This window comes from Podarcis cretensis, assembly GCF_951804945.1.
Source record: "Podarcis cretensis genome assembly, chromosome: 1".
NCBI lineage: Eukaryota > Metazoa > Chordata > Lepidosauria > Squamata > Lacertidae > Podarcis > Podarcis cretensis.
In genome coordinates, this window is record NC_137170.1 from 64,562,696 (window position 1) to 64,576,472 (window position 13,777).

The 13,777-nt window shown below is 44.7% G+C and overlaps 1 protein-coding gene across 1 annotated transcript in view; it reads right to left on the reverse strand.

Annotated features, from left to right (window-relative positions):
- LGR4 (leucine rich repeat containing G protein-coupled receptor 4) overlaps window positions 1-1,336 on the reverse strand; it is an 87,299-nt gene extending 85,963 nt beyond the window's left edge. The window contains exon 1 of the mRNA XM_079965163.1: window positions 499-1,336. Coding sequence (XP_079821289.1) covers window positions 499-683 — 185 coding nt within the window. The 5' untranslated portion in view covers window positions 684-1,336. The remainder of the gene's footprint in view (window positions 1-498) is intronic.
- Window positions 1,337-13,777: the final 12,441 nt, after the last annotated feature.

The window sequence follows — 13,777 nt, forward strand, 5'->3', positions numbered from 1 at the left end:
CCCGATTTTAAGTCTCGAGGTGTTCAGGGAGGCTGCCTGACACCAAGTAAAGTGGACATCGGAATCCGGATTACAATTTAAGCACTGGCATCCTAAGTACACTTACTTCCGAGGATGCCCCACTTAATTTACTTTGAAGGAGCACTCACAGGAAAAGGGCTGTGTAAAAAAAGAAGAAAGGAAGAAACCCATATCTAATCTGCACGACACCATGCGCGCTTCCGCGAAAGCAAGTCCCGTTGAACTCAATGGGACTCGCTTCCCAGGTAGGCGAAGGGTACGCGCAGCAGCTCTCGGTTCGCTGCAGCGGGGCCGATCTCCACGCAGGTAAAGCTTCGCAGCCAGGCCTGGGGCAAAGAAGAAAGAAAGAGGCTCCTTCCCGCCTCCGCCCCCCCCCCTCAGGCCAGGCTGCGAAAGCGCACACAACCTGTTTGGCAAGGTGAAGGCAAGCGCAACCACCAACTCCCCCCCCCCCGTCGCCTTCCCCGTCCGACTTACAAGGTGTGGGTGAAGGCGCTGAGTCTCTCGGGCACGGCGGCCAGCCCTTTCCCGGAGCAGTCCACCCCGCCGTCCCCATCGCAGCTGCAGGAAAGCGGGCAGGGAGGAGGGGAAGCTCCTCGGCTGGGCCCAGGCAAGCTCGCGAAGCCCCAGGCGAAGAAGCCGAGCAGCGGCAGGCAGCGCATCGCGAGAGCCGCCCTCGGCGCCAAGACCTGCCCGCGGGCAACCCGGGGAGCCGCCGAGATGGGGTCTCCCCGTCGAGGGCGAAAGGGCCAAGTCCAGTCAGTCGCTCGCTCGCTCGCTCGCTCGGCCCTTCTTCGCCTGAGCCGAGTCCTTGCTATCGCGGCCGGCTGGCTGCCTGGCTGCCCACCTCAGCGCTCCGCGTCAGCAGCAGCCGAGTCTTCTTTCCTTTCCCCTTCCTCCTCCCCTCAGCAAAATCCCCCCGACGCTTCAGCGGCTCCCCTTCCTTCCCGCTCCATGGAGAGGCGGCAGCTCGTCGTCAATCATTTCTCAAGCGAGCAGGTAAGGACGCGCCCCGCTGGGCTCTGCCATGGCAGCCTCGCCGAGCTCCCCTCCTGACGCCGCCGCCGCCGCCGCGTGTAGCGCAGCCTCCCCGCTAGGAAGTGGACCTTGCAGCCATTCCAGCGCTCGCCCGCTGCGCTGCGCTTCGCCTGGCCAGCAGCCCGCCTGCCTTCTTTCGCCTTCTAGGGTTGCACACAATGCGGACGGCTACTGCGTGCGCTCCTCGCCAACCCCGGCGCCGGCGCCTGCCGCTGCTTGCTGCTGCGCTATGCAGAACGACGAGGTGTGTATGCTAATGAGGAGGACGCTGCCGCCCGCCCGCATTGGTGCAGAGAGAACTTCGGCCTGATAAATATGCAAATATTTCCACGCACGTTTCCAAAAAAAAAAATCTCGGCAACGTCCTCCGGGAGGGGAAAAACCGGGCCTTCATTGGCAAGCGGAGCAGTGGGTGGGCGGGGAAAGAGGCGCTGAGTGACAAGGAAGGCGGGGCGGAGGGCGGCTTCGGGAAGAGAGCGGGGCTGCCCCGGCTAGCCGGTGGGGGGAGGCTAGGTTTCTTCGATCCACGGTAGAGCCGTGCGCTGCGTGCGCATTGCGTGACGCACGGCTGCTCGCGGAAGCTTCCGGCTGGCCCGGGATTCCGCCGGGAGAGGCGCGAGGAGGAGAGGGTTGCTCTTGCGCCCGGGCCTGGGCTGCAGGCTCCGGGTGAGCAGAGCGGCGGCTCCACGTCCAGCAAGGAGGCTGGGGGAGTTAAGAAGGCGCGCCAGTGGCCGAGTCCAAGCTGGAGGGCCCGGAAGCTGCAGTCGTCGGAATGGCCCCAATCCCGAGAAAGACAGGCATTGCCCATTGCCAAGGCAGACACCTCCTGAGGAGTGGGGTGCCCAAGTTAGCTGCAGCTGCTGTCCGGTTCATTGGAAAGGGGCTTGTGCTGCATGGGCTGCTTTCTCCGGACTATTGTATATCCGATTAAAAGTACAACGCATAAAACAATGTTTGCAGACACTTCTGGATGGAAGCTTATTGTGAAATAGGTGTTTCCCCGCCGATGTTTTATTTTCTTTCTGCAGCACCAACACTGCCTTTTAATTTTTTTTTTTTATGTTGAATCTAGCTTTTCCATATTGTGAAATACTCAGGGAAGTAAAAGCAGCACACTGAACACTTGCAGTGGCTGCTAGTGCGGAAGGTCATTAGTGCTGGGGGTGGGGGAGGGTGTGGTGTGTGGATATGTTTCAGTGGGCTTGCCTTGACTTTCATATGCTCGGTCTGGCCCTTTTGTTTCCAGCAGCTCCCATTATTAAAGGAAAGAACCCTATTTCCACTTATTGCCACATGCCCAGCAAAAAAAAGGGGGGAAAAACTGTTCTTTCAAAATCTCCACATGATATATGTGGGAAATTTCTAGGGAGATCAAAATCACAGTACCTACACCAGGCTTTTAAAACAAGATGGTGGTGGTGCTAATGATGAAGGTCTTTCACGAAACCTCTTACAAAACAAAGAGAAGATGAATATTGCCCACCCGCTCCCCCTCAAAAAACACAAGCCTTCATTTTGCAACAGGTTAACTGGCTGGATAAAGCTGGTAACCTTTGCTCTTGCATACTTCCTGGAAGTGTGTGTGCACAGGTACAAAATGTGTGCAGAACTGGCAAACTTAATGGAGAACCTGGGAGGAATGATCGAGGTGAGGACAGAAAAGAACAGTCCTGATGCTTTCTGTCCAGCTCCACCCACTAGTGTGGATAGCAAAGGAACAAATGGCAATGAATATTATGACTGAAAAAGAGAGCATGTTCAGCAGTTAACTTGCCACACACAGGAATAAATGGATCTTCAAGACCTGTTCGAGATATAAGGTCCTCCATCTGAAATAACCCTGAAACCCTACTTAAACAAAAAGGTTGTGAGGAAACTTCTAGAAACAGTGTGGGCCTCTGGGAGGACTCTCTAGTGTGAGAATCCCACACTAGGTACATCATAACACTAACATAGTGGCTATTGGTACTTCAGGCAGTCCTCAGTTGACCCTGCCATGACTTCTCTCTTGGCCTCATTTCCCCATCTGCAACAGAGAGGATAATAATACAGACTTAACTTACAGCAGGGGTGGGGAACCTCTGACCCATGGGCCTCATTTGGTCTGCCACAGATCCCAATTTATCCTGCAAGTTCATTTCCCACAAACCAAGAGCCAAGCAAGGCCCTTTGCAAGACTCTTGCTCCTTGCAAAAAGCCCTGCTCAGTGCTTTGAAGTGCCAGTGACCAAGTGATCAGCAATGTCTCCAAGCAGCATGCAGGGCGGCCGAGCCCACCTGTCAAATTTGGCCTGGTGTAAGGGGATAAAAGGAGCTTGCCTGCAAGCCAGATCCAGTTCCCCTCTCCTGCCTTACACAGTTGTTGTAAGGATTACCTCTAGTAATGCATGTGACATGCTTTGAACACTTGAAAGGGCTATACAAATGTTAAATATTTGTTTTATCAAGGCTGTGTGCTGCTCCAGCTAATGGTTTGCATTGGAACTTGGATGTGGCTTCAACCTGGGTAGTTATTAAAGAGTTAACTCAGTCCTTACTATAGTCCTGTTTACTATTGTAAAAATTATATGGAAGTTGCTAACCTGGATTCCTGGAAGCAGAATGATTCAGGAAAGTATTTTACTCAGAGAGACTAGATCCATATTTTTGCCTTGGCTATTAGATGTTCACAAAATGCATTACCCCCAAGAATATTATTTTTCTACCTTGGTGACCTTCAGACCTTTGAGCTTTATTTCAAGAAAGGCAGTGGCTCTCCAAATAGAAGTAGCTGAACCCTACTACTTTGGGTAGTAACATCACTTTGTGAAGGTATTGCTGGAACATTCTGGGAAGATTCAAGACATGCCAAACCAGCCAGCTACCAAATAGCAACAAAGGTAAGTTCTGAAACCTGTCTGGAAGCATTGTGGTGGGACACCCAAACACTTTCAAATCCCTCATAAGCATGTTCCGTACTGTGAATCTTTTCCATGAAGTGTGCAGTACAGAGGTTTTTTATAAGCTTCACCACCAAGTGGTTTGTTGCAATCATCCCAAAGGTTCTTTTGTTTGGCTTCTAGAGCTCACTTTCATACAAAGCATAGATGAACCTCTAGCCATTTAACAAACAAAAAGCAGTGAGTATAATGTCATCACAGGATTGACTCCTCACCTCCCAAAGTCAACAGTCTGCCAAAATACAAGTGGCTATTCCTTTTGCCCTTTTGAACATTTAATTGATACACAGCTAATTTTGTATATCCCTTAGTGTTAGATAATGTAGATAGGCTTTGGGCCTATAGATTAACTCTCAGGGAAAGGAATTCCATACCTGGAAACTACAACAGAGCAAAACATTTTAAATTTAATTGTTCTTTTAGAATCACATATTGCGAGGTATGGAAAACTTTCACTGCTGAATAAGCATTCACTTACTATCCTGAGTTAAGCAGAATGTTTTAAATAATATAGGCTAATGGCACTTGCAATTTTATAATTGTGCTCACATACTATTTCCTGCTTTGTCTTATATTGTGCATATTGCAAAAAAGATAATTAAAAAGAAAATGATGCTAATGAGGAATGCAGTTGACATGGCTGTGCAGATAGTAATGGGTGTGGTTTTGAGTTGGTTGCATTGTAACAAAACGAAAAGGTTTTTGTGAGTGATAAAAACGTTGTAACTGATCTAAGCACATGCTTATTCTGCTGAAATCAAATTGGACTTTAAAGTGCCTATGTTTAGCTGGATTTTGCGCTTCAGCTGTGTACACACTCTCACCACTGGTTCGGGAATTGGTGTAACCACAATTCATATCTATTTTCCATCCATCCTGTTGTTCCTTATGAAATACTGCATCCCCACAAAACTAGCTTCCTATTTGAGAAAAGGAATGGCCTAGCTGTGTTTCAAGTTAGTAATGTGTTGTGGCCGTAGGTTGTGACTGCCTCTAAATAGTTTTGTTTTCATAGCTTTCAATTCTGGAAACCCTCATTTTATTACATCTAAGGAAATACAAATGAGGATCAGATTGCACTTTATTAAATTTAAGATCACATATTGCAAAACTTATGTTAAGGTAGTTCCCTAAAGGAGTGGTAGTGTTTCTCTTAAGTGAGTGGCTTAGAATAAGTAGTAGCTGCTTTTCATAAATTATAAGAAGAAAAATCCACATATTTTATTTTTCAACACATATGAGCCATTCACTATTAAATCATCACCATATTTCCTGCACATGTTTACTCAGAAGTAGGGATGGAAGGAACTGCCAATTTTGGTTCTCCCAATGTCTCATTTTTCCAGTTTTAAGATCCTCATGGAGAGTCATCATTTTAGTATTCATCATTTTTATATGCAGCTCTGGCTAATGCATACATTTTTCGCAAGCAGTTTCCCCTAACATAATGCATCTTTGTATGCTACTTTCACTAATTCCTTCATTCTTAAATACACTCTCCCCTAATATATGTATTTTTGTAAGCGTTGTTTGAATGGAGAACTGCATCACAAATTTCAGATAATTGCAAATTTTGGAAGTTAGTAGTGTTTTGGATTGCATATTGTTTCAGAAGTGGGAATTTGACAGATTTGGCTTTAAATGCACCCTGAATTGAACGTCTCCTCCAACACTACTCAGAAATGACTCCTACTATGTTCAGTGGGTCTCATTCCTTAACAAGTGTGGTTAAGATCGCAGCCTAAAACATGGAACTAAAGCAACTTCATAAAATACATAATTCCTTGTAGTTCCTTTTGTCAGACAGAACCCTGCAATAGCTTTGCCTCCCCAAAGGTCTACTAACTTGGGATGCAAATTGAGAGTGAGGAAGCCACCTAACAGTTTCTCTTTCGCCAAATCTGATGCCAGAAGAAGGAAATCATAACACCTGTAAGACCTCAGTTGCAAGTCCTTGAGGAAGCCTAAAATCCAGCACCAATTCTATGAAATAAATAGATGAGCAAATTTAAATGTTCGAAAAAAGCTTTAAATTGATATGGTACATCTGTTAATTGCAGCCTCACAAACACACACACACACACACACACACACACAGCGTGAGCGCACAGGATGTGATCTAGCTATTCACATCAAGGAAAGGGTTAAACACATGCTTAACTTTGTCCCACTGAAATAAAGCTGCTTAAGTTTGACTGGATTGTGCCTACAAAGTACCGTAATAATGGGATAGCAGGCTCAGGTGTTGTTATTTTCTCTGTCGCTTCCTCCTAGAAGAACCTTGACTAAATCTGTTAAAATTGCACACATACCGTATTTTTTGCACCATAGGGCGCACCGGACCATAGGGCGCACCTAGTTTTTAGACGGGGAAATCAATAAAAAAAAATCAAAACTGAGCAGCTTGGGAGGCTATGACTGGCTGGCTGGAATCTTTGCACAGGAGTAGTGATGTTAAATTCTTGAGAATAATCTTTTCGAGAATATTCTTGAGAATATTCTTGCAGAGAGCTGGTGTGGTGTAGTGGTTAAGAGTGATAGACTCATAATCTGGGGAACCGGGTTTGCGTCTCCGCTCCTCCACATGCAGCTGCTGGGTGACCATGGGCTAGTCACACTTCTTTGAAGTCTCTCAGCCTCACTCACCTCACAGAGTGTTTGTTGTGGGGGAGGAAGGGAAAGGAGAATGTTAGCCTCCTTTGAGACTCCTTTGGGTAGTGATAAAGCGGGATATCGAATCCAAACTCTTCTTCTTCTAATGAGGTGTGTACATTTAAAGCAGCCATGTAGACGACACAGAATTTACAGTTTGTGGAGAATATTATCCGGAGAATTTTCTAGCATAGAATATTCTCACCTCATATCACTACACAGGAGCATTTCAAATTGCAGCCTCTTGCTGCAGACCCCACTTGTCACATTTGGAAATTATTTCCCCTGGTGGAGCCATTCGTCTCTTGTTAAATATCTCCCACAGCAGTAGCTGGCACAGAAGCTCTCAAAAGGAGTTCTCCATGTGGTAAAGCTTTTTTTGCACCTTCTGGCCACTACCAGTGCCACAAAAAGCATTTCTATTGGTTTCCATATACCTGCTTTAATGTGAAAATCTTCCTGAGGCATTCTTCCTTGCAAAGTATAAATGTGTCATCTGAGATCAACTATTCAGCATTTTGTTTAACTATCAACTTTTGACAACCCAGAAGAGGGAGATGGTGAGACTACTCTCCCTCTCACCTTGGAAAACCCCACAACCTGCCCCAATTCCTTGGCTCAAAAGTACTATCAAAAAGCCCTAGGAGTCATGTTCAGCATAGGTCTTTCAGCAAGCTTAGTTTTAATACTGGCCAGGGCAAGTGCCCAACATCTATTAAAAGAGCACTTCATTCTGAGAGCACAGAAAGACGCATTTGCAGTTTTAGATATCCGAAAGAAACCTATTAACTTTAGACACTAGCAATGCTAATACTGAATCCAGACAATACGTAGAGGGAGAAATATTTTTTCTTTGCAGAGAATGATGAAAAAGCAACATTATTGGAAGCATAAACATCACCAAAGCGGTAAGCGCAAAGAGACTTCTGCTAAAAGCATATTATGTTACAGAGGTTTAAAAATAAGGAAGGGCTTCAACTGGGTCTGCAGCCAAAGTTGGGGTGAAGCCAGTGAAGTAAACAGGAGATCAGGCTCAGCACAGGAGCAAAGGGCAGGCTTGTAGTCAGTGTCCAAGAGCCACAGCACGCTGAAAGTTAGGAAAGCATCGTGAATTGAAAGCGGAGCGGAGCCAGTAATTAGGTCAGGAAGTCATGTCAACAGCCAGAAGGCCTGAGCCAGACAGAAAGGTAATGTCTGCAGCATGAACAAGGCAGGAAGAGAGGAGGTAAGCTAGAACACCCTTCACCACGGACTGGAAACACATTCTTCCTAGGGCACTATTAAACTAACCAGACACGTCCTGCTTCCTGCCAGAACTTCATCTAGATGGCAGGAGGGGATGCTGAGAACCAGGAAACAAATGAACCAGAAAGTCCACTGGTTAGAAAGCTGGCAGTCCCGTGGGCTACGATAGTTTGTGACCGTTACACCAATGAGCTCCTCAACAGCAGCATAGAATAATTCTGTCCAGGCTGTGGAAATACTGAACTCACCCATATGTTTTATGGCATGTTTTTACAAGTGGGTCCGTACATTGCTGTTTCTGTGAGTGAAATGAAAGATCAGTTTGACTAAAGAAGGGGTGGGGAGACATCACCTGGAGGTCTAAAGAACAGAGGAAATTATGCAGTGCAGACACAGAGGCTCCACTCCAGGAAGCGGAAGGGAAACAGAAACCAGCATCATGGTAGCCGACAAAAAGAGAAGCGGGATTTTACTTCAGTGCCAACATTTTATTACATTTCTGGAAATTAAAAATTGCTCCTCTAATAAGCTAAACAATGCTGAAAATGCACAGGGTTGGTACTGCTTGATTTATTTAAAATTTGGTATTACTTCAGGCGCCTCTCCACATAAGCCTAGAGAGGTCTCTTTGGGAAAGAACCGTTTAGAAGAGCCAGTGGGACAATTGCTTTTGCCCTCTCTCTCCCTACTCCTGTTGTCTTTCCATTTCTCCCTACACCCCACCCCCAAAAATCTATCTCTTCTGTTAATCTTTAAGGTGCCACAAAAGATTTCTGGGTTTTCTAACAGATTAATATGGCTCCCCCCAGTGCTATTTTTCTAGAAAAAGAGGTGCTGGAACTTACCATGAATGCCTTTCTCATTCTCTTAGAATGGCGATGGCACCCACTTGAGAGGTGTTGGAACTGAGTTCCACCAAGTTTTGGCTGGGGGAAAAAAGCCCTGGTTATCCCTCTGTTCTTTACCCTTGAGAATATTCTTTCCCTAGCAGCCTCCTTCTATCTGAACAAGCCCCCTGTGGGTTCTCCCTCACCTGACATTACCCCACAGGAATTCTCTTGCCCAGCTAAAAACCTTTCCCAGGCATTCCATCCATCAAGCAAGCTCTGCCTCCCCAGCATTCCAGGACAACTCCCTCCATCCCATCATTAAGCCTGGCAGACGGGGCGGGGGAGAGAGAGAGTTGGTTTCAATGGAGACAAACAAACCCTAATTATTGGGATGGGAAATTTCAACCATGCAAATTATTGTGTACAGAGGCACTCTGGGCTTCAAGCTATATGCCAAACTGCAGATGATGACGACGACGACGATGATTAAACCACACGTCACCCTAAAGTCACCACTTCTTGTTTTAGTTTGTACCTTATGTGTTCTGTCTGGTCAATAACTTCAAGCCGTGAGGTGGCTCATAAATCTGTAAAAGTTCTCAAAACTATAGGTCATCATGTGCAATTATTGTATGCATTTCCATTTGTGTGGTTTCTCATGCATCTGGGTTTTAATTGTTTTATATCCAGCTGTTGCTATGAGCTACCTTGGGTGATTTGCTTGGGAAAAGTGGAGCATACATTCTTAAACCACTGTTTATTCATTATGTCACATCACGGAAATTTCACATAGAATTTCCCTCCCATCGTGGAAGTGCTTTTTCACATCTGAACTATCTGGCATGGAAAGGACTTTTAGCTGCACACGTTTTCAAAACGAAACACTCTTACTTCAGAACACCTGGAAGGGCTGTAGCTCAGGTGGAAAGAGCTACGGTATGTCTACAAAATGTCCCAGGTTCAGTCGCCCCCATTTCAGGTTGGGCTGGAAAGAATCCTATATGAAATCCTGCCAGTCAGTAGATACAGTACAGAACTAGACGGACCAGTCATCTGATGATATGTTCCTAGAAGCAGTCCTCAGAGGTGGAGGAAGGAAACCCAATACAGCCAGGCTAGGCAAAGGGCAGGATTTGGTGCTGCTTAGTGCATTTCAGTGGAGGCAACTGGGAATTCATTCCACATGGGAATGAATGAATGAATGAATGGGGTAGCTTTTGTGTACATTAGAGCTGTTGCTTCTGTAAGAAACTACTCTGTATGAAACAAAAGCACTTTAACACCACCTAGTGGTATATTATACTGATGTGTACCAGCAGCTTGATCTGTTTCGGAGCTGCTCTGTTTTCACTATAATGGGAGAGCCTTAAAATGTTTATAAATTCCCCTCCTCTTTCCACAGAGGTAGGTGAAATTTGCAGGCATAGCAGCTCCTCCTGCCAAATTGTAGGCAGATACATCCAGGGGTTTTCCTGCAATTCACCTTTAAAGTTTGGTGGTTGGTTTGTATACTATTTTCTGCAAGACTTTGATGTAATTTCCAGGCATGGTGATTCCTTCTGAATAGACAAAACCTGTCAAATTTCTGAATGATAGTTGGCAGTGGTTCATAGAGTTTTACTGTTTTGTGGTGGGTGCAATAGGAATAATAAGTTCAGGGGTGGGGGTGGAAAGAAGACAATGGATCTCCAGGAAAGGCTTATGTGGGTAATATGTTGTCATCCCAGCAAGGATTCTGGTGTGCTAACTTTAGTTGTTAGGTGGTGGGCTTTTGTAGAATTATGTCCTGTTCCTCCTAAGAAAAACTTCAAGCAGACACAGGAGCCCTAGGATTAGCATAGGTACAAATATACCAATTCTGTCACTTACTGAAAGATCCAGCCATTAAAAGGTATGCATGTATGCCTTTCACACAGTATGAAGAAATGGTATGATCAACTGGCCCCAGTTGCTAAATGATGATTTAACAAAATAATGGAGAACTAGGGGGAAATTTGTCAGGACTGATGCAAACATGGAAGAATGAACTGCGTCACAATGTACGTGAGCAAGATTGGGAAACTGTCTGGTGAACCAAACTTGCCAGATCTATCTCTCCATATATTAGGGAAAATACAATCCAAATCATAGGACACCATTCCAACTTTCCTAGGTGGCATCTGATATCTCCAGAATTGTTTACCTGGAAAGATTACAATCCTAGTGGGACATGCCATCATTTATGGTGGGGTTGCTCAGTAGCACAGACCTTCTGGGGAGATAAACACTTGCAATAGTAAAAAGAATTATACATGCACCAATAGATTTCACACCTCAGTTGTCTTTTCTATCAGTCACTAAAGGGATAAACAGATGAAGACAACCCCCCACCCCCCAATTTTCCTATTAGTTGCAACAAGGTTCTCCAATGTCCAAATATGGAGGGAATTGCATAGTTTAAAACTTAGATTTATGTTTCAAAAATGGCTTGCGACTAGCTGTAGCGGGGGGGGGGGGGAGAGACACATGATGTTAAGGTATTGAAAGGCAATGAAGAAAGTCACATTCTATGCAGTATGGTGGCAAATTAAGTACTGACAAAATTGGGCTGAAGAACAAGCTGCCCATGGCATCACTAAAAATCTGGATATTATGGTTCTCAGACATAGTAGGTCTCGTTCTCTGTGAGGCAGAAGCCATTATCTGGATTATAACGCAATTATCAGCCAGTTTATCAGGTTTAAAATCCTCTTAGGAAAAGGATTTAAATATTTGTATAGAGGAGGACATGGACTGAAAAGCACTTTGGACTTCTAAGCTATGCAAATCATTATCTGCACATGTGAGAATGTTCCTTAAAAATTCAACACTGATGGCATTGTACTGCATACCCATTCAGCTATCTCATATTACTTCCAATGCAGTCCAGAACTGTTGGAGAGGTTGTAGGAATAAAGGGGCTTTTCCACATCCATAGTGTGAATGTTCACCGGTTGCTTTATTCTAGAATGAAATTTATCAGCAGATATCAAAGATTATTCAAATGTCTCCCCAGTTATCCCTACTAAATGTGTGGGCAGATACTAATAAGACATTTTGCCAAAAGGAACATACGACATGATCTCTATAGTACAACAGTGGAAATCTTTTTTTCTTTTTCTTTTTTATCTGATTATATCCTTATGGCATAAAAATATCTGGAATTTAGTTACTTTTTTTCAGCAAACACACACACGTTATGAGTCACTAAGGGACAGAGGAAGATCCTGATCATTTCTATTCAGTATGGTGGGATTTTATTTCATATACTGTAGTTTAGTTTCAGATTTACAGGCATCTCTTCCCACACCATCAGGAGAAATATAGTTGCCATGGTTTTAGAACAGATGTTATTTAATATCTTTAGGTTTTGTATGCCCTGCTTTTAGCTGGATATGTGGTTGAATTTTTGCTATTGTTTATTTATCTCTGTGGTTCCACAATGATTTGAAAATAAAGGTAAATCTTTAAGAAAAATATCAGCCAGATGATGTGTTCGGTGTATACTCTTTTCCTGTGAGGAACAAGGAAGACAGTTATGGATACTATATCCCACCACTGGCAGGGTCATACGGACTTTTGTATTATTGTTACTCTCCATATTTCTCTTTTATAGCCAATTAAAAACTTTTTTTAAAAGTAGCCACTTGCAGTTCTTAATGTTTTCCTTCCTAGAAGTACTTTCCTGTACCTGCCCTGCTTAGCCAGCAGCAATCAGTCAGAAGTTTAGCTTCAGAAGAGAAGGGGCTTAACTCAGTGGCAGAATGAGTTGCCTGCAGAAGATCAACAGTTCAACTCCAGGCAGAGTCAAGACTCTTGTTTATAACCTTGGAAAGCTGCCTCCTGTCAACACAGGTACCAGTCAACTAGATGGACCAATGCTCTGATTCTATAAAAGGCAGCCTCCTAGAAAACAGGGGAGACCAGTTGTTGTTCCATCATTTCTTACCGCTGGTCATGCCAGCTGGGAATGATGGGAATTGGGAGTCAAATTTGGAGGGTCACAGGTTAGCCACACTTGCTATGAAAAACCATACTGGAGACTTATAAAATCTCTGTAAAAGATGTAGGTTGTCTTAATCCCATCCCCCCTTCCTGGTCAGCTTGCTCACATTCAATGAGTTGTATGTCTTTACAAATTTCTTTCTTTCACACTTTACTCACTTCCACTGTGCAAAGAAAGGCCACACTATGCACATCTACACAAACTATTATTGATGCCATTTTAATTGTTGGGCTGTTATTTGTTTTTATGAGGAGGAGACCTTGAGTACTGCGTGGCATGTATTCCCAGGTACACTTCAATCAAAACAGAAAAGCTTGCTTAGGACAAACATACCCCATTTCTCACATAACGGGATCTGGTTCTTTCACTCTTCAGCATAATAAACCTGAAAAAATAATGGCTGCCAATCATGTCATTATCACAGGAGCATTAGATGATCTCAGTAGAAAACCACTGTAATTTGAAGTCCTAATACTTTCTTAGTAAGGTAAAGGGTAAAGGGACGTGGACGACTCTGGGGTTGTGGCGCTCATCTCATGGCTGAGGGTGCTCATCTCCTCATGGCTAAGGGAGCTGGCGTACAGCTTCTGGGTCATGTGGCCAGCATGACTAAGCCACTTCTGGCAAACCAGAGCAGCACACGGAAACACCATTTACCTTCCCGCCGGAGCGGTACCTATATATCTACTTGCTTTGACGTACTTTCAAACTGTTAGGTTGGCAGGAGCAGGGACAGAGCAACGGGAGCTCACCCCTTTGTGGGGATTCGAACCGCCGACCTTCTGATCGGCAAGCCCTAGGCTCTCTGGTTTAACCCACAGCGCCACCCATGTCCTCTAGGTATTACTGAACTTGCAAGGATAAACCCTGAAGTGTATTTTGTGGGGGAAGCCAGGAGTGTTGAAAAGAGTCTCCCAAATAAATATACTCTAACATGGTGGCTGTCTTATAAGGATAGTATGAACTTTGTTTCATTTGTATCAGTAAGACAATAAGGAAATAGAGAGAGTACTCACACAGCAAGAAATA